Source organism: Staurois parvus, unplaced genomic scaffold (genome assembly GCF_062004578.1).
Source record: "Staurois parvus isolate SC_StPar_1 unplaced genomic scaffold, SC_StPar_1.0 ptg002937l, whole genome shotgun sequence".
In the NCBI taxonomy this organism is placed as follows: domain Eukaryota; kingdom Metazoa; phylum Chordata; class Amphibia; order Anura; family Ranidae; genus Staurois; species Staurois parvus.
Genome location: NW_028320733.1, coordinates 8,495 through 35,448, shown reverse-complemented (window position 1 = coordinate 35,448; position 26,954 = coordinate 8,495). Strand labels below are relative to the sequence as shown.

General features: G+C 49.4%; 1 protein-coding gene across 1 annotated transcript in view; it reads right to left on the bottom strand.

The window, feature by feature from the left end:
- LOC149428900 (homogentisate 1,2-dioxygenase-like) overlaps window positions 1–21,931 on the bottom strand; it is a 62,720-nt gene extending 40,789 nt beyond the window's left edge. The window contains exon 1 of the mRNA XM_089666956.1: window positions 21,796–21,931. Within this exon, the coding sequence (XP_089523082.1) occupies window positions 21,796–21,810 (15 nt within the window). The 5' untranslated portion in view covers window positions 21,811–21,931. The remainder of the gene's footprint in view (window positions 1–21,795) is intronic.
- Between the last annotated feature and the right edge of the window lie 5,023 nt (window positions 21,932–26,954).

The following is a 26,954-nucleotide window of genomic DNA, read 5'->3' as shown; positions in this document are numbered from 1 at the left end:
TTATTTAGCCCTTTTACAATTGGAGGCACCATACAAAAGTAACAATTACTAACATGATCTGTTGGCTCTCTCCAAATCATTGGCACAGCGAAAGGCATAGATGCCTTTTTTCCATTCAACCATTGCTCCAGTGCCGTCCCACAAGAATTGCAGCATATATGTGGTGCCCAGCTCTTGTCCTGGTCTCCTATCTTGCAGCCAAAATACAAGTTGCAGGCTTTCTTAATCATTCCTGTTATCCTCCTTTTTTGTGAGATAAAAGTTATTTCACCGCAGATATAGCAGAAATTATCTGCTTTATTCACACAAGTTGGAGGCATTACTGAGTAGCCTATATAAGCAGAAAACCAAATGTAAAGACGAACTCCAATCAGCTAGAGATACTGCAGCTTTTATGCAGTGAAGTGATGCAATTAAAGACTAATATTGCATCATCTCAGTATACATGACATTTTCTATTGGTCACCAGTATCAATTGCGCAATATGCAGCTGAAGTTGCATCATAATTTTGAATGGCTTACGTCATTAGATGGGTGAATATATCATGGAAACTAGAGCCAATCAACATTTTTTAGGGTCATTTTCGTTTTCAGCACCCCAAAATTATGTAAGATTAGCTAATTTTATGTCCAAAACTTTTTACCTGTTGAACAGTGTAACATGTGTTTGGTTTTAAAGGGATGAGGTTCCAATACTTTGGGCAATATAGTGTATATAAGGGAGAGGGAGAACCCTGATCATCAGTCAGATCACATATATATAAAGGAGAGAGAGAAAGTCCCGATCATCAGTCAGATGGCCTATGGACAGCTGAGACTCACAATGAAGTGTGACTACCAGGTAAGATGTGGACCCAGAAAAGGATCTTTTATCCTACCCAAAGATCTACAAAGTCTCCAGGATCCATAACAGGACTTAGTAACTAGTTGGGTATTCACAAAATCATGGAATCACATAGATGTATGTAGTACATCCTGTCATTCTTCTCCCCTGCTGTTCCCCCTCGCACTTGCCAGTAATGCCCAACTGTCAAAATCACAGTTGGGAGTTGCTGTATAAATACATAAAATGCAGAAGCTGCTGTAAAGAAAAAAACTGACTCTTTGACACAGCATTTATACATATTATTGATACCAGGATACAGCAATACAAATTAATACTGCTTATAAACATTGTTCAGATGGGAGATAGAGATACAAAAGTAACATCGTTAATAAACATCGATCAGACAGGAGATGGAGAGATACAAAGTAACATCGTTTATAAACATCGATCAGACAGGAGATAGAGAGATACAAAGTAACATTGTTTATAAACATCAATCAGACGGCAGATAGATACAAAGTAACATTGTTTATAAATATCGATCAAACGAGAGATAGAGAGATACAAGGTAACATTGTTTATAAACATCGATCAGACAGGAGATAGAGAGATACAAGGTAACATTGTTTATAAACATCGATCTGACGGGAGATAGACAAAGTAACATTGTTTAGAAACATTGTTCAGATGGGAGCTATAGAAATACAAAGTAACATTGTTTATAAACATTGATCAGACAGAAAATATGCTTGGCCTAAAAAAAGAAAACAAATGCAGCAACCATATCTAAAAACCAGTAAGATGCAATATATTTCATTTTGTTCTTGGGTTTAGATATGCTTTAAATGGTCATTCTACTTGTGAGTTATATTTCAGGTGTGGGTGTAGATGGCTTTGCATGTTTTTAGTATATGTTGAGCAAGTCAAAGCAAGTGGGGTTTTGGCAGAGGGGTTGTGGACACTGAATGGTTGATGATGTAGCTCAGAGCAGAGGTGAAAGGAAGCCAGTGGGGGGACTGGCAAAGAAGGGTGGTGGACACTAAGAGGTGGGTGGAGTGGAAGACACTGAGTGGTTTGTGATGTAGCTTGGAGCAGAGGTCAAAGGAAGGCTTACATTGTTAAGTGCTGCACAAACTGTTGGCACTATATAAATCCTGTATTATAATAATAATAATAAAAAAGTAAATTGAGGGACTGGCAGAGAGGAGTGGTGGACACTGAGACACTGAGTGGTTGATGATGTAGCTCGGGGCAGAGTTGAAGGGAAGTCAGTGAATGGATTGGCAGAGAGGGGTGGTGGACATTAACAGATTGATAATGTAGCTCGAAAGAGAGGTGAAGGGAAGTCAGAAGAGGGATTGGCAGAGAAAAGTGATGGATACTGTGCAGCTGGTGATGTAAATTGGAGCAGAGGTCAAAGGAAGCATGTCGTGGGATTGGCAGAAAGGAGAGGTGGACACTAAGTGGTTTCTGAGGTAGCTCAGGGTGGTGTTGAAGGGAAGCCAGTGGAGGGTTGGCAGAGAGGAGTGGTGGATACTAAGAGGTTGGTGATGTAGCTTGGAGCAGAGGTGAAGGAAAGTCACTGGAGGGATTGGCAGAGAGGGGTGGAGGACATTGAGCCATTGGTGAGCAAAATTAGGGGAGAGGCGAAGAGAAGTCAGTGGAGGGGTGGTAGAGAAGGGTGGTGGACACTAAGAGGTTGATTATGTAGATCCAAAGAGAGGTGAAGGGAAGCCAATGGAGGGATTGGCATAGAGGAGTGATGAATACTGAGCAGTTGGTGATATAGCTGGGGCAGAGGTGAAGAGGAGCCAGTGGAGGGATTGATATAGAGGGGTGGAGGACACTGAGTCGTTGGTGAGGAAATCAGGGGAGAAGTGAAGAGAAGTTAGTGGAGGGTTGGCATAGAAGGGTGGTGGACACTAAGAGGTTAGTGATATGGCTCGGAGCAGAGGTGAAAGGAAGCCAGTAGAGGGTTGGCAGAGAGGGGTGGTGGACACTAGGAGGTTGGTGATATAGCTTGGAGTAGAGGTGAAAGGAGACCAGTGGAGGGTTAGCAGAGAGAGGTGGTGGTCACTAGGTGGTTGGTGATATACCTTGAAGTAAAGGTGAAAGGAAGCCAGTAGAGGGTTGGCAGAGAGGGGTGGGGGACACTAGGTGGTTGGTGATATAGCTCGGAGCAGAGGTGAAAGGAAACCAGTAGAGGGTTGGCAGAGAGGGGTGGGGGACACTAGGTGGTTGGTGATATGGCTCGGAGAAGAGGTGAAAGGAAGCCAGTAGAGGGGTGGTGGACACTAGAAGGTTGGTGATATAGCTCGGAGCAGAGGTGAAAGGGAGCCAGTAGAGGGTTGGTGGACACTAGGTGGTTGGTGATATAGCTCGGAGTAGAGGTGAAAGGAAACCAGTAGAGGGTTGGCAGAGAGGGGTGGTGGACACTAGGAGGTTGGTGATATAGCTTGGAGTAGAGTTGAAAGGAAACCAGTGGAGGGTTGGCATAGATGGGTGGTGGACACTAGGAGGTTGGTGATATAGCTCAGAGCAGAGGTGAAAGGAAACCAGTAGAGGGTTGGCAGAGATGGGTGGTGGACACTAGGAGGTTGGCGATATAGCTTGGAGCAGAGGTGAAAGGAAGCCAGTGGAGGGTTGGCAGAGAGGGGTGGAGGACACTAGGAGGTTGGTGATATAGCTTGGAGCAGAGGTGAAAGGAAGCCAGCGGAGGGTTGGCAGAGAGGGGTGGTGGACACTAGGAGGTTGGCGATATAGCTTGGAGCAGAGGTGAAAGGAAGCCAGTGGAGGGTTGGCAGAGAGGGGTGGTGGACACTAGGAGGTTGGCGATATAGCATGGAGCAGAGGTGAAAGGAAGCCAGTGGAGGGTTGGCAGAGAGGGGTGGTGGACACTAGGAGGTTGGTGATATAGCTCAGAGCAGAGGTGAAAGGAAGCCAGTGGAGGGTTGGCAGAGAGGGGTGGTGGACACTAGGTGGTTGGTGATATAGCTTGGAGCAGAGGTGAAAGGAAATCAGTGGAGGGTTGGCAGAGATGGGTGGCAGATGGTTGGTAGGGTGGATGAGTCTGGCAGTAGTATTCATGACATTAATTACAGCAGACGAGCTGAAAAATGACTTTTAGAAGAATCCACAAGTAAACTGAAGGCAGTCTGTATGTATTTCTCGACTTTGTTCTTTCATCAAAACCCGCATAGCTCCAGGCTTTGGCGCCTTTGTCTGTGGCTTTGGTGACATTTGCTAATCTCTCTCACACGCAGAGCTGTGAAATATTTAGCAGCCCCTCCCCTTCTATCTTAGTGGGCACCCCCTGTACCCCCCCCCCCACCAAGGAACCAATATCCAAGCAGGGTGACCTTTTCAGGCCGTGCGCCATCGGGGTGCGGCACAGCCAGCGCTGGTGATCGCAGCACGTGGCAGTAAGACACTCGAAACAAACCCCAATCATTTATTTATAAATGGCAGGACGTCTCCTACAGGTGGCTGAGAATCCAGTAATTAACATTGTGCTTAATCGCATGAGGGGAGAGAATGCAGGATTAACCCCCGAAGACACCAGCCAAAGACATCGAGACCGCCATATGTACCTGGGACCCCTTACTCCCCTGGGATTATTATGCATGACTTAAGGTGGACCTGTCATCATATATATTTTCATAGTCCACCTCTAGCCACTCGTATTTTTTTTTTTTTTTCAATCTAGTATTTTCAATGTAATTTGTTATAAAAGAAATGCAATTTACCTTTTATTAATTATAAAGGAAGCTGGGAATCTGGGGGTGGTGGGGGGGCCCGGTGGTGCCCTGAGCTCATTTCCCTAAATTCCTGCTGATAGAGCAATGTACTGTCAATCATAAGGGATGAGGGCGGAACTAAGTGCAGCTGTTCAATGATAATTCAAGGGGTTTTTTTTTTCACGAATGTGGGGGGACGCAGTTCCGGCACCTCCAGCACTGAATGTAAGTAATGGCAAGGGGCATGGGGTTCTAGGGTGTCCAGAAAGGGTCTATTGATGCTGGCTGATGGGGAATTTATTGGTGCTGGCTGGGATCTATTTTTGTGTGGCAAGCTATTTTTTCTGGGGAGGTCTGTTGTTGATTGGGGGGGGGGGGCTTATGTTGCTGATATCAATTGTTTCTGGAAGGGATCTGCTGGGGGGTCCATTGATGCTGGGCTGCTGGGAGATCTATTGTTCCTGGGTGGTATTTTGTTGCGGGGGTCCATTGTTGCAGGGGGGGATTTATTGTTGCTGGCTGGGATCTATTTTTGCGTGGCAATCTATTTTTTCTGGGGAGGTCTGTTGTCCATTGTGGGACGGGGGGGCTAATGTTGCTGAGGTCAATTGTCGCTGAAAGGGATCTGCTGGACGGTCCATTGATGCTGGGCTGCTGGGAGATCTATTGTTCCTGGGTGGTATTTTGTTGCGGGGGATCCATTGTTGCTGGGGGGATCTATTGATGCTGGCTGGGATCTATTTTTTTCTGGGGAGGTCTGTTGTTGATTGTGGGGGGCTTATGTTGCTGAGGTCAATTGTTGCTGGACGGGATCTGCTGGAGGGTCCATTGATGCTGGGCTGCTGGGAGATCTATTGTTCCTGGGTGGTATTTTGTTGCAGGCGTCCATTGTTGCTGGGGGGGGGAATCTATTGATGCTGGCTGGGATCTATTTTTGTGTGGCAATCTATTTTTTCTGGGGAGGTCTGTTGTTTTTTGTGGGGGGGGGGGCGCTTGAACAAACTTGCAGATCTGTGAGTCGAGTCAGTGCAAACATGACATGCACACATGTTCCAGGCAGGGTCGTCCCTAGGGTTGGTGTCACTCGGTGCGATAACACTTGGTGACACCCCCTCCGACGATCCCCGCAGGATGGATGGGATCTGCAGATTGAGCATAATGGATCAGACTCCGATGCATTATGCTCCCCAATCCGCAGATCCGATCCATCCTGCGGGGATCGTCGGCATGCACCCTCTACAGGGTGACACCGGACCCGCTCCACGAAAAGGTAAGTTGTATAGAAAGCTGACGATCCCCGCGTCATCAACTTGCTTTACAACTTACCTTTTTGTGGAGGGGTCCGGTGTCACCCCGTGCGGTAGGTGTCACCCCACCCCTCGTACCTGCCTCGGAACGCCACTGGTTCCAGGTTAGTACAATGGAAAACAAGCCATTAGAATAGCATGACAGCCAGGTAACTGGCATTTTCAGAATCAATGCCCATTCAAACTATTGTGGTGCATTGGCACAAGCACGATAACGCATGCTGTTAGATACATTAATTCGATTGGGCTGCGTAATGCAACAAAGAAGGTGCATGGAACTATTGCTGGCAACGCAAGTCAACGTGGGCTTGCTGGTTGCCCTTTGTGGCATGCCTGTCGGCTAGTCCATTGGGGTGCCATTCAGAATGAACAGCACTGCTTGGCACAAATGCATGTAGCATGCGGGGCCACAGAAGTGTGAATGGGCCCTCAAAGCTGATCTGCAGGCCGAGCTAAAAGCCACAAATCATATACAAGCTTATATGGTCCTGAAGTTGACATCTGACATTTGGTATCAGACTCTTTCAGTACAGCGGAGCCCAGAGAGGGGAAAGGAGAAGCAGCACGAGGAATCCGCTGCAGTGAAAGAAGCTAGCTGATAGAAGGAGACAGCAGAGAGATGAGCTCTTCAGTCTGCTGCAAATGGGTATTAGAACTGTAAGTGAAAGTGAAACTGCAGCAAAGAAAGAGGACATAACCTCCCCATGTCAGGTTTCTGTGACGTAAAAAAAATGAGACCAAGATAAATCATTTCAGAACTTTTTCCACTTTTAATGTGACCTCTAAACTGTACAATTCATTTGAAAAACAAACTGAAATCTTTTAGGGAGGGAAAGGAACATAAAAAAACTAAAATAATGTGGTTGCATAAGTGTGCACACCCTCTTATAACTGGGGATGCAGCTGTGTTCAAAATTAAGTAATCACATTCACAATCATGTTACACAGGAGTCAGTCCACACCCGCCATCATTTAAAGTGCCTCTGATTAACCCCAAATAATGTTCAGCTGCTGTAGTCGGTCTTTCCTAACATTTTCTTAGTCGCATCCTACAGCAAAAGCCATGGTCCGCAGAGAGCTTCCAAAGCTTCAGAGGGATCTCATTGTTAAAAGGTATCAGTCAGGAGAAGGGGACAAAAGAATTTCCAAGGCATTAGATATACCATGGAACACAGTGAAGACAGTCATCATCAAGTGGAGGAAATATGGCGCAACATTGACATCACCAACAGTGACCTCACCAACAGTGACCTCACCAACAGTGACGTCACCAACAGTGACATCCCCAACAGTGACGTCACCAAGAACTGGACGTCCCTCCAAAATGGATGAAAAGACGAGAAGAAAACTGGTCTGGGAGGCTGCCGAGAGGCCTACAGCAACATGAAAGGAGCTGCAGGAATACCTGGCAAGTCCTGGCTGTGTGGTCCATGTGACAACAATCTCCCGTGTTCTTCATATGTCAGGACTATGGGGTGGAGTGGAAGACGGAAGCCTTTTATTACGCAGAAAAACATTCAAGTCCGGCTAAATTTAGCAAAAACACATCTGAAGTCTCTCAAAAGCATGCGGGGAAATGTGTTCTGGTCTGAGGAAACCAAGGTTGAACTTTTTAGCCATAATTCCAAAAGATATGTTTGACACGAAAACAACACTGCTCATCACCAAAAGAACACCGTACCCACTGTGAAGCATGGCGGCAGCATCATGCTTTGGGGCTGTTTTACTTCAGCTGGAACTGGAGCCTTAGTCCAGGTAGAGGGAATTATGAACAGTTCCAAATACCAGTCAATATCGGCACAAAACCTTCAGGCTTCTGCCAGAAAGCTGAACATGAAGAGGAACTTCATCCTTCAACCACCCAAAGCATCCATCCAAATCCACAAAGAAATGGCTTCACCAGAAGAAGATGGAAGCTTTGAAATGTCTCAGCCAGAGCCCAGACCTGAATCCGATGGAAGATCTGTGGGTGGATGTGAAGAGGGCTGTGCGCAGGAGATGCCCTCGCCATCTGACAGATTTGGAGTGTTTTTCAAGGAAGAGCGGGAAAATATTGCTGAGTCAGGATGTGTCATGCTGATAGACTCCTCCCCAAAAAGACTGAGTGCCGGAATCACATCAAAAGGGGCTTCAACAAAGGATTAGTGTAAGGGTGTGCACACTTATGCAACCAAATTATTTTAGTGTTTTATTTTTACTTCCCTCCACCTAAAAGATTTCAGTTTGTTGTTCAACTGAGTTGTACAGTTTATAGGTCACATTAAAGGTGGAAAAAGTTCTGAAATGATTTATCTTTGTCTCATTTTTTCACATCACAGAAACCTGACATTTTAACAGGGGTGTGAAGACTTTTTATATCCACTGTATACACACACACACTATATTGCCGAAAGTATTGTCCCCGCCCTCCCAATCATGTGCTGCAGGTGTTCCAATCCCCTCCCAATCATGTGTTCCAATCCCCTCCCAATCATGTGTTCCAATCCCCTCCCAATCATGTGATTCAGGTGTTCCAATCCCCTCCATATCATGTGATTCAGGTGTTCCAATCCCCTCCATGGACACAGGTGTATACAATCAAGCCCCTAGGCATGCAGACGGCTTCTACAAACATTGGTGAAAGAATGGGTCGCTCTCAGGAGCTCAGTGACTCCAAGCGTGGTCCCGTGATAGGTGGCCACCTGGGCAATAAGTCCATCCGTGACATTTCCTGGCTACTAAATATTCCACACTCAACTGTTAGTGGGATTATAACAAAGTGGAAGCCACTGGGAACAACACCCAATCAGCCACCAAGTGGTAGGCCATGTCACATGACAGGGCGGGGTCAGCGCATGCTGAAGCGCACAGTGCGCAGAAGTCACCAACTGTCTGCAGAGTCAATAGCTAAAGACCTCCAAACTTGGTGTGGCCTTCAGATGAGCCCAACAACAGTGTGTAGAGAGCTTCATGGAATGGGTTTCCATGGCCGAGCAGCTGCATCCAAGCCTTCCATCACCAAGTGCAATGCAAAGTATCGGATGCCGTGGTGTAAAGCACGCCGCCACTGTACTCTAGAGCAGAGGAGACGTGTTCTCTTCAGGGACCAATCACACTTCTCTGTCTGGCAATCCGATGGATGTGTCTGGGTTTGGCGGTGGCCAGGAGAACGGTACTTGCCTGACTGCATTGTGCCAAGTGTAAAGTTTGGTGGAGGGGGGATTATGGTGTGGGGTTGTTTTTCAGGGGTTGGACTTGGCCCCCTAGTTCCAGTGAAGGGAACTCTTAAAGCAACATGTTGGACAATTTCATGCTCCTAACTTTGTGGGAAGAGTTTGGGGATGGCCCCTTCCTGTTCCAACATGACTGTGCACAAAGCAAGGTCCATAAAGACATGGAGGAGCCAGTTTGGGGTGGAGGAACTTGACTGTCCTGCACAGAGTCCTGACCTCAACCCCATAGAATACCTTTGTGATGAATTAGAGCGGAGACTGCGAGCCAGGCCTCCTCCCCCGACATCAGTGCCTGACCTGACAAATGTGCTTCTGGAAGAATGGTCCAACCTTCCCATAGACACCCTCCTAAACCTTGTGGACGGCCTTCCCAGAAGAGTTGAAGCTGTTATAGCTGCAAAGGGCGGGGCCAACTCAATATTGAACCCTATGGACTAAGACTGGGGGGCCATTAAAGATCATGTGTGTGGAAAGGGCGGGGCCAACTCAATATTGAACCCTACAAAGACTGGGGGGCAATTAAAGGTCGTGTGCGTGGAAAGGGCGGGGCAAACTCAATATCGAACCCTGCGGACTAAGACTGAGGGGCCATTAAAGGTCATGTGTGTGGAAAGGGCGGGGCCAACTCAATATTGAACCCTACGGACTAAGACTGAGGGGCCATTAAAGGTCATGTGCGTGGAAAGGGCGGGGCCGACTCAATATTGAACCCTACGGACTAAGACTGGGGGGCCATTAAAGGTCATGTGTGTGGAAAGGGCGGGGCCAACTCAATATTGAACCCTACGGACTAAGACTGGGAGGCCATTAAAGTCCATGTGTGTGGAAAGGCCGGCGGCCCAATACTTGGGGCAATATGGTGTATATAGGCCTCATTCACACAGGTGGTCTGTTCTGTACATCCATGCAAAGAGCCAACTTTACCCGCAGAGAGGGTTCAGGTGTTCTGGGAAGCTGTACTCAGGCTGCCTGTTAAAAACAATGGCCAGGGGACATCTGCGCAGATCTGTCTGGAACTCCAAGCGCGTCGCAAGTGTACATCCACGCCAGACAACCAAAGGGCTCAGTACGCAATCTGCGTGTAAAAATGGTCCTTTGCAGAGGTGTATGGCATGTGAATGAGGCCTTAATCTGTGTATTTCACCATTGGCCCGGAGTTCACCTTTAAGGCCGCATTCACATTTGGTGTTTTGTGAACTCAAGCCAAATCCCGCCACATTTTTGCGTGTTTTTTTGCATCGTTCACCCATAGGTTTCAATGGGGCCAGCCTACCCGTGACAAATGCGCAAAAGTAGGTTGTACCTTTTTCAACACCAAGCATTGTGTGTGTTTTTTAATCACACATTTTGCTGCATTTGATGCGCTTTTTTCATGATAAAAAAAGTCTTTTTTTTTTTTGCTGCATTTGGGTGTCATTAACATTGAATGGAAAGGCGAGGGTAACAGCGGTAAAACTTGCGTGAAATCGCATGCTTTTGTACACGTTCATGAATGCTGCCATAGGCGCTGGTGTTTTTTTTAAGCTCCTAGAAGCTAAATGGTGTGAAGGCATTTTTTGAGCTTGAGCCCGGGATCACACTTCTGCGGTGCGGCATATCGCATGTAACTCACACCGCACCGCATTCCTGCGCAAACCGCTCCGCCTCTGCACCAAAAAGGCGCAGGACCCTTTTTTTTTGTCTGCACTAGAATTGCATCGCATAGGTATTCACACCCATGCGATCCGATTCTGCAAATCGCACCACGTTTTGTGAACCAATTTCGGGATGTTGTTAACTTAACCCCTTCCAGTCCGGACACTTTCCCCCCCTTCCAGTCCGGATGCTTCCCCCCCCTTCCAGTCCGGATGCTTCCCCCCCCCTTCCAGTCCGGACGCTTTCCCCCCCTTCCAGTCCGGATGCTTCCCCCCCCTTCCAGTCCGGATGCTTCCCCCCACCCCTTCCAGTCCGGACGCTTTCCCCCCCTTCCAGTCCGGACGCTTCCCCCCCCTTCCAGTCCGGACGCTTTCCCCCCCCCCCTTCCAGTCCGGACGCTTCCCCCCCCCCCTTCCAGTCCGGACGCTTTCCCCCCTTCCAGTCCGGACACTTTCCCCCCCTTCCAGTCCGGACGCTTCCCCCCCCCTTCCAGTCCGGACGCTTTCCCCCCCCCCTTCCAGTCCGGACGCTTTCCCCTCCTTCCAGTCCGGACGCTTCCCCCCCCTTCCAGTCCGGACGCTTTTCCCCCCCCCCCCACTCCAGTCCGGACACTTTCCCCCCCCTTTCAGTCCGGACGCTTTCCCCCCCCATTCCAGTCCGGACGCCTTCCCCCCCTTCCAGTCCGGACGCTTTTCCCCCCTTCCAGTCCGGACACTCCCCCCCCCTTCCAGTCCAGACACTTTCCCCCCCTTCCAGTCCGGACGCTTCCCCCCCTTCCAGTCCGGACGCTTTCCCCCCCTTCCAGTCCAGACGCTTTCCCCCCCTTCCAGTCCGGACGCTTTCCCCCCCTTCCAGTCCGGACGCTTTCCCCCCCTTCCAGTCCGGACGCTTTCCCCCCCTTCCAGTCCAGACGCTTTCCCCCCCTTCCAGTCCGGACGCTTTCCCCCCCTTCCAGTCCGGACGCTTTCCCCCCCTTCCAGTCCGGACGCTTTCCCCCCCTTCCAGTCCGGACACTCCACCCCCCTTCCAGTCCAGACACTCCCCCCCCTTCCAGTCCGGACGCTTCCCCCCTTCCAGTCCGGACACTTCCCCCCTTCCTGTCCGGACGCTTTCCCCCCCTTCCTGTCCGGACGCTTTCCCCCCCTTCCAGTCCGGACGCTTTCCCCCCTTCCAGTCCGGACGCTTTCCCCCCTTCCAGTCCGGACACTTCCCCCCTTCCAGTCCGGACACTTTCACCCCCTTCCAGTCCGGACACTTTCACCCCCTTCCAGTCCGGACACTTTCACCCCCTTCCAGTCCGGACACTTTCCCCCCCTTCCAGTCCGGACACTTTCCCCCCCTTCCAGTCCGGACACTTTCACCCCCCTTCCAGTCCGGACGCTTTCCCCCCCTTCCAGTCCGGACGCTTCCCCCCTTCCAGTCCGGACACTTCCCCCCTTCCAGTCCGGACACTTTCACCCCCTTCCAGTCCGGACACTTTCACCCCCTTCCAGTCCGGACACTTTCACCCCCTTCCAGTCCGGACACTTTCACCCCCTTCCAGTCCGGACACTTTCACCCCCTTCCAGTCCGGACGCTTTCCCCCCCTTCCAGTCCGGACGCTTTCCCCCCTTCCAGTCCGGACGCTTTCCCCCCTTCCAGTCCGGACACTCCCCCCCCTTCCAGTCCAGACGCTCCCCCCCCCTTCCAGTCCGGACGCTCTCCCCCCCTTCCAGTCCGGACGCTCTCCCCCCCTTCCAGTCCGGACGCTCTCCCCCCCTTCCAGTCCGGACGCTTTCCCCCCCTTCCAGTCCGGACGCTTCCCCCCCCCTTCCAGTCCGGACGCTTTCCCCCCCCCCCTTCCAGTCCGGACGCTTTCCCCTCCTTCCAGTCCGGACGCTTCCCCCCCCCCTTCCAGTCCGGACGCTTTCCCCCCCCCCCCACTCCAGTCCGGACGCTTTCCCCCCCCTTTCAGTCCGGACGCTTTCCCCCCCCATTCCAGTCCGGACGCTTTCCCCCCCTTCCAGTCCAGACGCTTTCCCCCCCTTCCAGTCCGGACGCTTTCCCCCCCTTCCAGTCCGGACGCTTTCCCCCCCTTCCAGTCCGGACACTCCACCCCCCTTCCAGTCCAGACACTCCCCCCCCCCTTCCAGTCCGGACGCTTCCCCCCTTCCAGTCCGGACACTTCCCCCCTTCCAGTCCGGACACTTTCACCCCCTTCCAGTCCGGACACTTTCACCCCCCTTCCAGTCCGAACGCTTTCCCCCCTTCCAGTCCGGACACCCCCCCCCTTCCAGTCCGGACACTCCCCCCCCCTTCCAGTCCGGACACTTTCCCCCCCTTCCAGTCCGGACACTTTCCCCCCCTTCCAGTCCGGACACTTTCACCCCCTTCCAGTCCGGACACTTTCACCCACTTCCAGTCCAGGCCAATTTTCAGCTTTCACACTTTGAATGACAATTGCGCGGTCGTGCAACACTGTACCCATAGGAATTTTTAGCATTGTTTTGAGACACATAAAGCTTTATTTTGGTGATATTTATTCACCTCTGGGATTTTTATTTTTTTTTGCTATGTAAATGAATTAGTCCAGAAATTTTGAAAAAAAAAGTGTTTTTCTTATAAAATTTTGCAAATAAATAATCTTTCTTCATAAATCTCGGCCAAAATGTATTGTTATCTTTTTAGTAAAAAAAAATAATAACCCAAATTAGTTTATAACCAAAAATTATAATTTCTCAAAAACATTTTTACATTTTTATTTAATTTTTTTAATAGGATTATGGGTTTTTTTTTTATATACTATCACCCTAGCAGTAGTGTCACCATGGTGACACTGTACTACTTGTGGGGGGTGATGAAGATTATTATTATTTTTTTTTTTACACTGATTGCTTTTACACCCATAAAGGATGTAAAAGCAATCATTTCTCCTTCTCTCTGGCTGCATTCCTGAAGCCATTGAGAAGTACTGAGTGAGCTGTGATTGGTCACAGCTTGTCACATGGTACAAGGTTGTTGTGAATAGCCCTGTACCATGTGACCTCTGTGATCAGTTACAGATTTCACACGTAGTAAGCAATGATGTGGTTAACATACACACCCGCAGCGGTTCGCATGGATCCTAAATATCTCAGGTTCTGTATAGATTTCTCTGCGCTGGTATCTGACGCAATGGGGGAGATTTACTAAACCTGGAGAGTGCAAAATCTGGTGCAGTTGTGTCTGGGAGCCAATCAGCTTCCAACTTCAGCTTGTTTGACAAAAAAACCCTGCAAGCTGATTGGTTTCTATGAAGAGCGGCACCAGATTTTGCACTCTCCAGTGTTAGTAAATAACCCCCCAATGTATCATTTTGATACAAAGTAACTTTCTTCTTCGCTGCGCTGATCCTTTAAAGCTGTTGGCAGCGGAGCGACGGGCGGTCCTGGCCAGGACGGGGTTAAGCGGTGACAGCGGCAGGAATCTGACTTGTGTTTGAAGTTCCGTGTGGATTCCATGTGTCGGAACCGCTGGGCAGATGTGTAATCGGAGGCTGTGATTGGCTGGGAAGAGAACACTCCCCTCCACTCCACCCCTCCGCTTAATGGGCCCATCCAAAGTGCAACCAGAGCCTGCTAAGCTTCAAAGGTCATGGAAGACAGCAAGTGAGCCCTTATCTATCATCATCATCCTTGTACTCTTCTCTGTATCAAAGTCAGCAAGTGAGCTCATATCTATCATTATCATCCTTGTACTCTTCTCTGTATCAGTCAAAGACAGCAAGTGAGCTCATATCTATCATCATCATCATCCTTGTACTCTTCTCTGTATCAATCAAAGACAGCAAGTGAGCTCATATCTATCATCATCATCATCCTTGTACTCGTCTCTGTATCAGTCAAAGCCAGCAAGTGAGCCCATATCTATCATCATCATCCTTTTACTCTTCTCTGTATCAATCAGTCAGCAAGTGAGCTCATATCTATCATCATCATCATCCTTGTACTCTTCTCTGTATCAATCAGTCAGCAAGTGAGCCCATTCTCTATCATCATCATCCTTGTACTCTTTTCTGTATCAATCAGTCAGCAAGTGAGCCCATATCATCATCATCATCATCATCCTTGTACTCTGTATCAATCAGTCAGCAAGTGAGCCCATATCTATCATCATCATCCTTGTACTCTTCTCTGTATCAATCAGTCAGCAAGTGAGCCCATATCTATCATCATCATCCTTGTACTCTTCTCTGTATCAATCAGTCAGCAAGTGAGCCCATATCTATCATCGTCATCCTTGTACTCTTCTCTGTATCAATCAGTCAGCAAGTGAGCCCATATCTATCATCATCATCATCCTTGTACTCTTCTCTGTATCAATCAGTCAGCAAGTGAGCCCATATCTATCATCACCATCCTTGTACTCTTCTCTGTATCAATCAGTCAGCAACTGAGCCCATATCTATCATCATCATCCTTGTACTCTTCTCTGTATCAATCAGTCAGCAAGTGAGCCCATATCTATCATCATCATCCTTGTACTCTTCTGTGTATCAATCAGTCAGCAAGTAAGCCCATATCTATCATCATCATCCTTGTACTCTTGTAAGCCGCCGCAAACCAGCATTTTTGGAAGTTTTTTTGACCCAAAAAATCCGCTAAAAATGCGGGAAAACGCTAATGCAAAAATGCTAAAACAGCTGAAAAACTCACGTTTTTAACTTTACACAGCTAACGTCTCCAGCATGATGAAAATGTCCCCCCCAGTGTGCATGAGGGCTTAAAATGCAGCAAAACACGTTAAAACATGGCAAACCAGCATTTTGGGGCTTTTTCTGCGCGTAAAAAAATGCTAAAAGAGTCAAAAGCGGCACAACATGGAAAAAAGTGGCAAAACACTAATGCAAAAATACGCTGAAAAACTCATGTTTGTAACGTGACCAGCATTATTAAAACGCAGCAAGTGTGCATGGAGCCTTAGTCCTCACGCACACGGGACGTTTTTACAGCGACTGTTTTTGGCTTTTGGCTTTTTTTTCTACAGCCAGTAACCCCCCCCCAGCATGTTATCCTGTGTGTCTGTGCACACAGACTGGAATCAGCGTTTTTTAGCAGGGGTGCTTTTTGGCTGGAAAAAACCCAGAACTAGTGGGATTCTAGAGGAGTTTTTTAGCTGTTAAAACGTGGCAAAACGTGGCAAACCAGCGTTTTTGGAATTTTTTTGAGCCAAAAAAAAAAATTTTATGGTAAAAAAAAACGCTAAAAGACGCAAACAGCGGCAAAACGCTAATGCAAAAATGCTAACAAACGCTGCTTTTATTGTGACTTCATACAGCTAATGCTACCAGCGTCATTAAAACGCACCCAGTGTGCATGGAGCCTTAGTCCTCATGCACACGGGACGTTTTTACAGCGGCTTTTGGCGTTTTTTTCTACAGTTAGTAAACCCCCCAGCATGTTATCCTCGGTGTCCGTACACACAGACTTCTACATTCCCAGGTACACACAGACTGGAATCAGCATTTTTTGGCTGGAAAAAAAAACAGAACTAGTGGGATTCTAGAGGAGTTTTTTAAGCTGTTAACCCCCTTCCAGTCCGGACACTTTCCCCCCCTTCCAGTCCGGACACTTTCACCCCCTTCCAGTCCGGACGCTTTCCCCCCCTTCCAGTCCGGACGCTTTCCCCCCCTTCCAGTCCGGACGCTTTCCCCCCCTTCCAGTCCGGACGCTTTCACCCCCTTCCAGTCCGGACGCTTTCCCCCCCTTCCAGTCCGGACGCTTTCCCCCCCTTCCAGTCCGGACGCTTTCCCCCCCTTCCAGTCCGGACACTTTCACCTCCTTCCAGTCCGGACGCTTTCCCCCCCTTCCAGTCCGGACGCTTTCCCCCCCTTCCAGTCCGGACGCTTTCACCTCCTTCCAGTCCGGACGCTTTCCCCCCCTCCCAGACCGGACGCTTTCACCCCCTTCCAGTCCGGACGCTTTCACCCCCTTCCAGTCCGGACGCTTTCACCCCCTTCCAGTCCGGACGCTTTCACCCCCTTCCGGTTCGGACGCTTTCCCCCCCTTCCGGTCCGGACGCTTTCACCCCCTTCCAGTCCGGACGCTTTCACCCCCTTCCAGTCCGGACGCTTTCCCCCCCTTCCAGTCCGGACGCTTTCACCCCCTTCCAGTCCGGACGCTTTCACCCCCTTCCAGTCCGGACGCCTTCACCCCCTTCCAGTCCGGACGCTTTCACCCCCTTCCAGTCCGGACGCTTTCACCTCCTTCCAGTCCGGATGCTTTCACCCCCTCCCCCCCCCCCCCCCCCCAGGCCAATTTTCAGCTTTCAGCACTATCACACTTTGAATGACAATTGCGCGGTCATGCAACACTGTACCCATAGGAGTTTTTTACCATTTTTTTGAGACAGATAAAGCTTTATTTTGGTGGTATTTATTCACCACGGGGATTGTTATTTTTTTTTTGCTATATAAATGAAAAAGTCTAAAAATTTATTCAGTTATCTTTTTAGTAAAAAAAAAAAAAAAAAAGAACCCAAATTAGTTTATAACCAAAAATTATAATTAAAAAATTTTTTTTTACATTTTTTTTTTTTTTTTTTACATTATTGTTTTTTTTTTTGTTTTTTTTTTTACATACTGCCACCCTAGCAGTACAGGGTCACCATGGTGACACTGTACTACTTGTGGGGGGGGTGAAGATTTTTTTTTCTTTTTACACTGATTGCTTTTACACCCATAAAGGCTGTAAAAGCAATCATTTCTCCTCTCTGGCTGCATTTTTGCAGCCATTGAGAAATACTGTGATAGCTGTGATTGGTCACAGCTTGCACGGTAGTAAGCAAGATGTCACTTCTGATATCATTTCTTAGTACGTGTGAAATCTGTGAATGATCACAGAGGTCACATGGTACAGGGCCATTCACAGCAGCCTTGTACCATGTGACCTCTGTGATCATTTACAGATTTCACACGTAGTAAGCAATGATGTCAGAAGTGACATCTTGCTTACTACTCTGCATATGATCGCTGATTGGCCAATCAGTGATCACATGATCAGGACCTCGCACAGAGGTCCTGTTCGACGATCGGTGACACAGTGGGCACCAGATCGCGGTGCTGCATGCTTCCATAGTCCAAAATGGCGGGCGCCATTTATGAACGGCAACCCGCCCCTGTACTGCCACCGTCCGGACGGCAAGTGGTTACAATGCGGCAAAACGCAGTAAAACGTGGCAAACCAGCGTTCTTAGACTTTTTTTTAGCAAAAAGTTCATGGCAAGGGTAGTCTGAGCACACAACAGGGGCAGTTCATGGCTTCTAGGGACACTCATGATAGGCGTCTTGCAGATGCTCAGCAGCAGGCGGCTTCCGGGGGGGGTAGGCGACTTGCAGACGCTCAGCAGCAGCGGCTTCCAGGGAGGTAGGTGGCTTGCGGACACTCACGGCTCTGGCAGGTAGGTCCTGGCTCACAGCAGGCGACAGGAACAAGAAGGCGGGGGGGCGAACTTCCTCAGCACATAGCAGAGTGGATAACCCGGGCCCCAGAGTATTAGGTAGGGTATCATGGGGCCCACAGCAAAGAAGTCTAGCACACAGCACAGTGGGTAATCCAGGTCCCAGAGTATGGGGGGGATGGCAGCAGATACTCCCACCCTGGGGTATTTAGCAGAGGGGCAGTGGGTACTCCCAACCCTGGGGCATTGCAGCGAATAATAGTCCTGACCTTGGGGGGGTCTCTTGCAGAGTGCTCTGCGGGGATGGCTGCGGAGGTCCGGTCCCCCCACCCGGGCCTCCCAGCGGCTTGTGGCTTCAGCAGTGGCACAGGAGGAACAGAAGTCTCAACCCCCTGGAATGTTCGGCCTTGGTACAGAAGTCTCCGCCCCCTGGAACGTTCGGCCTTGGTACAGAAATCTCCGCCCCCTGGAACGTTCAGCCTTGGTACAGAAGTCTCCGCCCCCTGGAACGTTCAGCCTTGGTACAGAAGTCTCCGCCCCCTGGAACGTTCGGCCTTGGTACAGAAGTCTCCGCCCCCCTGGAACGTTCGGCCTTGGTACAGAAGTCTCCGCCCCCTGGAACGTTCAGCCTTGGTACAGAAGTCTCCGCCCCCCTGGAACGTTCGGCCTTGGTACAGAAGTCTCCGCCCCCTGGAACGTTCAGCCTTGGTACAGAAGTCTCTGCCCCCTGGAACGTTCAGCCTTGGTACAGAAGTCTCCGCCCCCTGGAACGTTCAGCCTTGGTACAGAAGTCTCCGCCCCCCTGGAACGTTCGGCCTTGGTACAGAAGTCTCCGCCCCCCTGGAACGTTCGGCCTTGGTACAGAAGTCTCCGCCCCCTGGAACGTTCAGCCTTGGTACAGAAGTCTCCGCCCCCCTGGAATGTTCGGCCTTGGTACAGAAGTCTCCGCCCCCTGGAACGTTCAGCCTTGGTACAGAAGTCTCCGCCCCCTGAAACGTTCAGCCTTGGTACAGAAGTCTCCGCCCCCCTGGAACGTTCGGCCTTGGTACAGAAGTCTCCGCCCCCTGGAATGTTCATCCTTGGTACAGAAGTCTCCGCCCCCCTGGAACGTTCGGCCTTGGTACAGAAGTCTCCGCCCCCTGGAATGTTCATCCTTGGTACAGAAGTCTCTGCCCCCCTAGAACATTCGGCCTTGGTACAGAAGTCTCCGCCCTCCTGGAAAGTTCGGCCTTGGTACAGAAGTCTCCGCCCCCTAGGATGTTCGGCCTTGGTACAGAAGTCTCTGCCCCCTAGGATGTTCGGCCTTTGTACAGAAGTCTCCGCCCCCCTGGAATGTTTGGCCTTGGTACAGAAGTCTCCGCCCCCCTGGAATGTTCGGCCTTGGTACAGAAGTCTCCGCCCCCTGGAATGTTCGGCCTGGGTACAGAAGTCTCCGCCCCCTGGAATGTTCAGCCTTGGTACAGAAGTCTCCGCCCCCCTGGAACGTTCGGCCTTGGTACAGAAGTCTCCGCCCCCCTGGAACGTTCGGCCTTGGTACAGAAGTCTCCGCCCCCTGGAACGTTCAGCCTTGGTACAGAAGTCTCCGCCCCCCTGGAATGTTCGGCCTTGGTACAGAAGTCTCCGCCCCCTGGAATGTTCATCCTTGGTACAGAAGTCTCTGCCCCCCTAGAACATTCGGCCTTGGTACAGAAGTCTCCGCCCTCCTGGAATGTTCGGCCTTGGTACAGAAGTCTCCGCCCCCTAGGATGTTCGGCCTTGGTACAGAAGTCTCCGCCCCCTAGGATGTTCGGCCTTTGTACAGAAGTCTCCGCCCCCCTGGAATGTTTGGCCTTGGTACAGAAGTCTCCGCCCCCCTGGAATGTTCGGCCTTGGTACAGAAGTCTCCGCCCCCTGGAATGTTCGGCCTGGGTACAGAAGTCTCCGCCCCCTGGAATGTTCGGCCTTGGTACAGAAGTCTCCGCCCCCTGGAACGTTCGGCCTTGGTACAGACACACAAGGAGACACACACACCGGGTACAATAACAATTAAAGGGTCATTTCCCACATCTGTGGCTTTTTAAATTGCAAGTCGTGTCTGTGCATAGTCAATGAGTTTGTTCGCTCTCACATGGATGCGCTGAGCAGGCTAGAGACTGAGCCATGGGGAGCAGAAAAGAACTATCAAGAGACCTGCGTAGCAAGGTAATAGAACTTTATAAAGAAGGAAAAGGATATAAAAAGATGCCCAAAGCCTTGAATATGCCAATCAGTTCTGTTCCATCACTTATTAGGAAGTGGAAAGTTCTGGGATCTCTTGATACCAAGCCAAGGCCAGGTAGGAAGATTGCAGCCATAACTGCCAGAAGAATTGTTCAGGATACAAAGAGAAACCCCCCACAGGTAACCTCAGGAGAATTGCAGGCTGCTCTGTAAAACGATGGTGCGGTTGTTTCAAGAAGCACAATACGATACATGAACAAAATTGAGCTGCATGGTGGAGTTGCCAGAAAGAAGCCTTTACTGCGCCGACGCCACACAAAAGCCCGGAGAAGCGGGTCAAGGTGTTGTCGGGCGTATTGTAACCAGTCTTTTATGAGCTGTGAAAGGACAACTTTGCTGCAGTCTTTGCAGTTCCAGGAGACCCCTCTAATAATCATGGCAGCAGTGACCCCTCTAATAATCGCGGCAGCAGCGACCCCTCTAATAATCACAGCAGCAACAACGATCCCTCCAATAATCACAACAGCAGCGTCCCTTCTAATAATCGCAGCAGCAGCGTCCCCTCCAATAATCACAGCAGCAGCGTCCCTTCTAATAATCGCAGCAGCAGCGTCCCCTCTAATAATCGCAGAACCAGCGACCCCTCCAATAATCGCAGCAGCAAGGACCCCTCTAATAATCGCAGCAGCAAGGACCCCTCTAATAATCGCAACAGCAGCGTCCCCTCTAATAATCACAGCACCAACGTCCCCTCCAATAATCGCAGCAGCAACGACCCCTCTAATAATCTCAGCAGAAAGGACCCCTCTAATAATCTCAGCAGAAAGGACCCCTCTAATAATCGCAGCAGCAAGGACCCCTCTAATAATCGCAGCAGCAGCGTCCCCTCTAATAATCACAGCACCAATGTCCCCTCCAATAATCGCAGCAACAACGACCCCTCTAATAATCACAGCAGCAGCGTCCCCTCTAATAATCACAGCACCAACGACCCCTCTAATAATCGCAGCAGCAGCGTCCCCTCTAATAATCACAGCACCAACGACCCCTCTAATAATCACAGCACCAACGACCCCTCTAATAATCGCAGCAGCGACCCCCTCTAATAATCACGGCAGCAGCGTCCCCTCCAATAATCACAGCAGCAGCGTCCCCTCTAATAATCTTTGAAGCAGCGTCCCCTCTAATAATCGCGGCAGCAGTGACCCCTCTAATAATCGCAGCAGCAGCGTCCCCTCTAATAATCGCAGCAGCGTCCCCTCTAATAATCATGGCAGACCCCTCTAATAATCGCAGCAGCAGCATCCCCTCTAATAAATGCGGCAGGGGGGTGGAGCTGGGAACACAGGGCAGAGATCTCACCACCGCCGCCCTCGACATGTCAGAATCCACGCCTGATTTTACTAGCCAAAAAAAAGAAAATCATCAAAAATTATATATATATATTCCAGCAGGAAACGTACCTTCAGCTCCGCCATCTCTGCCGTTGTCACCTCTCTGCTCCTCTGCTGAGCTCTGACTGGCCTCCTCCAGATTTAAACATTCCCTCAATGTGGCTTTAATCAAACACAGGCCTCTGGACTCTTGCACAATTTTGGCTGGGGGTGGGATGGGGGGAGTTGGGACGTGAAAAGACAACCAAAAAACACAGAGAGAAAAACTCAGAGAGAAAAACTCGGCACAGATAAAAGTACACAGCCCTCTGCAGCAAAATCATTATCTGTACAAGTCTCAAGGAATAAATTCCCGGCGTACCACGATGTACAGCAACGGGATCATTGATCAGAAAAGAACCTACCTACCTATCCAAGGCCATCCTTGCGCTCCAGTCCAATGACTTTACCAAGGCTCAGATGATATCATCAGTTTGCTGCAGGTAGAAAGCAGCATTTCCTCAGTCTCTTCTCCCCCAGAGATCAGACTGTACATTGTAACTTTGTAGAAGGAGCCCAGAGATCAGACTGTACATTGCAAGTTTTCTGGCTTGAATGAAAACAAGTATGCAACAACCAGGGGCGGACTGACAACTCATGGGGCCCCCGGGCAATAGGGGATCATGGGGCCCCTGTGTCCTTGCCCAAACTCAAATAAGCCTATGAAAAAGGTACCAGGGGCATCTCATGGGGCCCCCTACTGACCCCGGGCCCTCGGGCAGTGCCCGAGTTTCCAAATGGTCAGTCCGCCCCTGGCAACAAGTGAAGACAAGACTGGTGTAGTAGCAGAAGAACTAAAAATCAAAAACAGCCAATCAATTAACATTTTCAGAAGGCGGTTAGCAGAGGCAATCTGCACGTTTGGTGCTAAAAAATAAAGTTTAGTGAAAAAAAAAAGAATAATAATGTTACACCCGAGCAACTAAACCAGGATTGGCTGACCTATGGCCCATGTGTCACAGCTGGCATGCAGAGCCCCTTCTGTGGGCATGTGAGGTAGGTCTCCGGATTGCTACCCCCCCGGCAGCCGAACCTCGGAAAGGTGACCGGCCATCACCAAAAGCACATGCTCGGAAACGAGTCGTTGCTTGTCCAGTGACGTCATCGCGCCGGACACCGTGCTTAACCTTCCTAGCGGTATTTCCGAGTGAAGCTCGGGGTAAAGTTTCAGTACCAAAAGCAGTAACCCCGAGCTACACTCGGGCGTACCATGCGGCGCTGCATAGGGATTCCCTGCAGCGCTTACCTTGTCCTTCGCTCCCACGATGTGTCCCCTGCAGCGTCCCCGGCCATCTCCTCCAGCCGATGCCGGCATCCGGCTTCCGTGTTCCGGTCCCTGTGACATCAGGACTTATGGGCGCCAAATTTTAAAATTTTAAAAAATGACATCTTTTTTAAAAGGTTTATTACATAGTATAACATTCCTGTATCAAACCATTTCACATACATTTTGTCCCGAGTGCTTTGTCCGGCGCCCTGCCTGCATTTTTACCGCCCTTTCTGCCTGGAAACTGATAAACGTCCATGGCGTCCAAAAAGCGTCCCTTTAGGTCAGACGCGGTTTTAGACCGGCTAGAGAACAGCGATAGTAAATCAGAACCACTTGCAGAATTGAGTGATGATTGGTGGGGGAAATTCCTCATCAGACACTGAAAACGATTCTGCGACTGAGCTCAGCGATGTGCCAACTTGGCGCTATATTTCACATTTCAGTGTTTTTGGTTTGATTATATTATGGAATTAAATTTATTATATTATTATTTTTTATGATTATTAAATTATAATTTATGATTTCGTGTTTCAAGTTTTATCCTACCCGGGATGTTTACTAGACTCTTGTTCGGACAGATTTCAGTGAGTTACAATGGGGATCGAAAGTTTGGGTTTTCAATTGTTTTTCTCACAATCCTGTGAGCTGTTCTGTCTGATATTTTTCTTGGTCTTCCAGATCTTGCTTTAACTTCCACTGTTCCTGATGACTGACATTTCTTAATTACATTCCGAACAGAGGATATTGACATCTGAAAACGCTTTGCTATCTTCTTATAGCCTTCTCCAGCTTTGTGAGCGTCAACTATTTTCAGTTTCAGTTTTCTAGACAACTGCTTAGAAGAACCCATGGTGCTGATTGTTGGGGCAAGGTCAGATGAGTCCGGGCATTCAAAACCTTTGAGATTGACATCACCTGGTCTGCCCAGACGATGATTGAGAACAATCCATGACACTGGCAGGTCTCAGCTTGGCAAAGGGGGCAGTGCATGCTATAAATTCTGCAGGGGGCCCAAACTTTTGCAGACGCCATTTTTTTGTTTTCTGTTATTTTGAAAGTGTAAATGATGGAAATAAAATCTAACTTTTGTTGACATATTATAAGAATGTCTAATCTGTAATTTGATGCCTTTTGGAGATTTTTCCATCTTTCCTTGGCTTCTTTATGCACATTAATACAAATTTTTAGCTGGGGTTCCCAAACTTTCCATCCCCACTGTATTCCTAAATTACAGGCCTACAATAAAAAAAATACATATTTCCATGCAAAAAAATGGCACCACTTTCAGCACCAAAAATCTGAAATAATCATACCGCCAGGGAGGTGAAAGGGCGTTCCAGCCCTCTCTTCTGGATCCTTCCCAGCAGAGTGGTGTCACCAGCGGGACCCATGAGGATTTCTCTTTCCAGGGCACGACGTGTCTTGTTCTTGCTCAGGACATTACAATTCTGTGTTTAACCGCTAGCCAACCAAATGACGGCTACAGCGCGATTGTCCAGTTCTGGGAGGGTGTCATACGATGTCCTCCCACAACGCGCCCTCCCGCACGCTCCCAGGGGAGCACACCCGGCGATCTCCGTGTCCTATGGACACAGCTGATCACATGATGTGGTAAAAGGCCAATCACAGCGGCCTTTTACCATGTGATCAGCCGCGTCCAATGACACAGCAGATCACCGGTAAATACAGTTGCCGGTTATCAGCTGCACTTTCCTCACGTTGTCACAGCCTGAGTACTGCCGATAACAGGCAATTGTCAGAGGAGGGATTGGCACTGATCCTCAGGGCACCGAAGATCAGTGCCCAGCAGTGCCACCCACCTGTGCTTAGCACAGGAAACTGCCCAGCAAACTGCATACATTTTTAATATCCATAGGCAATGTTTAACAGCCTTTACAAGCTACAATTTCAGATTTACAGAGGAGGTCTAGTGCTAGAATTACTGCCCTTGACCTGGCATTCACGATGATACCTCCCATGCATGGTGCAACCGCTGCTTACATACTGGCACGGGGTCAGTGCTTTATTGTAACTACCTCTGAGTTTCGGATCTCTCATAATGTGATGAACACTTTCCTATCGAACATTTTTGGAGACCCTCTGTGAAAATGGTGAATATGTGCCCTGAACTGTGCCGTGCTGTACCCTATACTAATACTCCGCTAGTGTATGGTAGTGACGGAAGCAGTCCTTGAGGCAGAGACCAGATTGGCCAGGAAAGGAGGGACAAAAAAAAGTGGGTGTTGCGTCTTATTCCGTGTTTGCTACTGACGCAACATCTTCTTTGGGGTGACCTTTGGGTTGGGGTACCAGAGAGGACATCCCAAAAATGCCTCCCAGGCAGCCAGCTAACTGCATCTGGATTTGAGGATTGGGCCACAGCGCCTTCTGGATACAAAAGGGCCGCAGTGATCTCTTCTTGAAATTTTAGGAAGAATCCACTTCGTCCAGTTGCTTTGTAAATTACAAAAGCATTATATATAGCCAATTGAAAATAAAAAAAATATTTTTGTATCAAGCTTTCCGGGAAACTAAGTACGGATTCATCATTTGGTCATTGAAGTCCACCCCTCCCATTTTAAGGTTCTAGTCATGGACACAGAGGGGTTTCTCCACAACAACAGATGTTGTGTTAATTTGGACTGTCGCGTCTATGTAAATGGAAGACAGGACGAAAACATCCCGTTTGTCCTTCCACTTCACTGCGAGCAATTCATCATTCCTTAAGCAGGCTTTCTCCCCCTTTCTAAGTCCTGTATTTACAAGCCGTTGGGGGAAGCCCCGGCGATTAGGTCGCACGGTGCCACATGAGCCAATTCCAAGATTGTACAGATGTCTAAATAGTGGCACGCTTGAATAGAGTGTCAAGGTCCTACCTTTTCCCAGAGATTGTGCGGCTTCATGCGCTGGCGTCCATCTTGGGTTTCTGCAGAGCATGGTGGGAGTCTTTTATGCCTTTAGGTCTCTGAGGTCCATCCCCCAGAGGGGTGTGGCTGAGTACATATAAGCCTGTGATCTGCACATGCTCTTTGCACTTGTGTCTTGGTGTTGCTACAGCTCTGTTCATACTCTCGTGACTCTTCTGGAATCTGACTCGGCTTGTGACCTGACCATTCTCTGTGTTTTCCTTTGATCTGACCTTCCGTTGCTGAACCCGGCCCGTGACCTGTGATTCTTGTCTACTGTTCTGTACCGTTTTGTCCCGTTGTTGTCGACCCGGCCTGCCTGACTACGCTATTGTCATTCCTACCAGCTACACGCCATTGGCGGCGGCCATTACCGCAGCCGGGGTGTCTCGGGGGCTGCGACCTGGTTCCTGGCTGCGTCAAGTCCATCCCCACCATCAGGGGCCCTAGTGAAGGGCAGCATGGGACTTAGACTCCACGCCCTGAGGGACTTTGGTCTGTTGGTGGTGGTTGTCATCAGCCAGTGCGTTACCCTGCCACTAGGCCTACCTGTCCGTTCCACAGCCCTGCCCTAACATAGAGATTGTCCATGTACAAGTGGTACCCCTTACAGAACAAAGACACCAAGTCCCAAACTATCTTGCCACTGCTCCCCATGTAGTCTGGGCAGTCAGGGGGCTCTACTTCTCTTGTCTTTTCCCTCATAAACCCTAAATTTGTAGCCTGTGGCCCTCTCACAGAGCTTATACAATTTGACCCCATATCTGGCACGCTTGCTGGGGATGTACTGTTTGAATGCAAGGCTGCCAGCAAAGTGAATAAGGGACTCATCCACTCAGATGTTTTGCTGGGGAGTATACACATCTGCAAATTTCTCTGTGAGGTGGTTTATGAGGGGTCGAATTTTGTAGAGCCGGTCATGTTCAGGGTCACCCCGAGGAGGACAGAGTGTGATCACTGAAATACATGAAGTGCATTATTGTCTCATATTTATGCCTGGCCAGGTCAGCAGA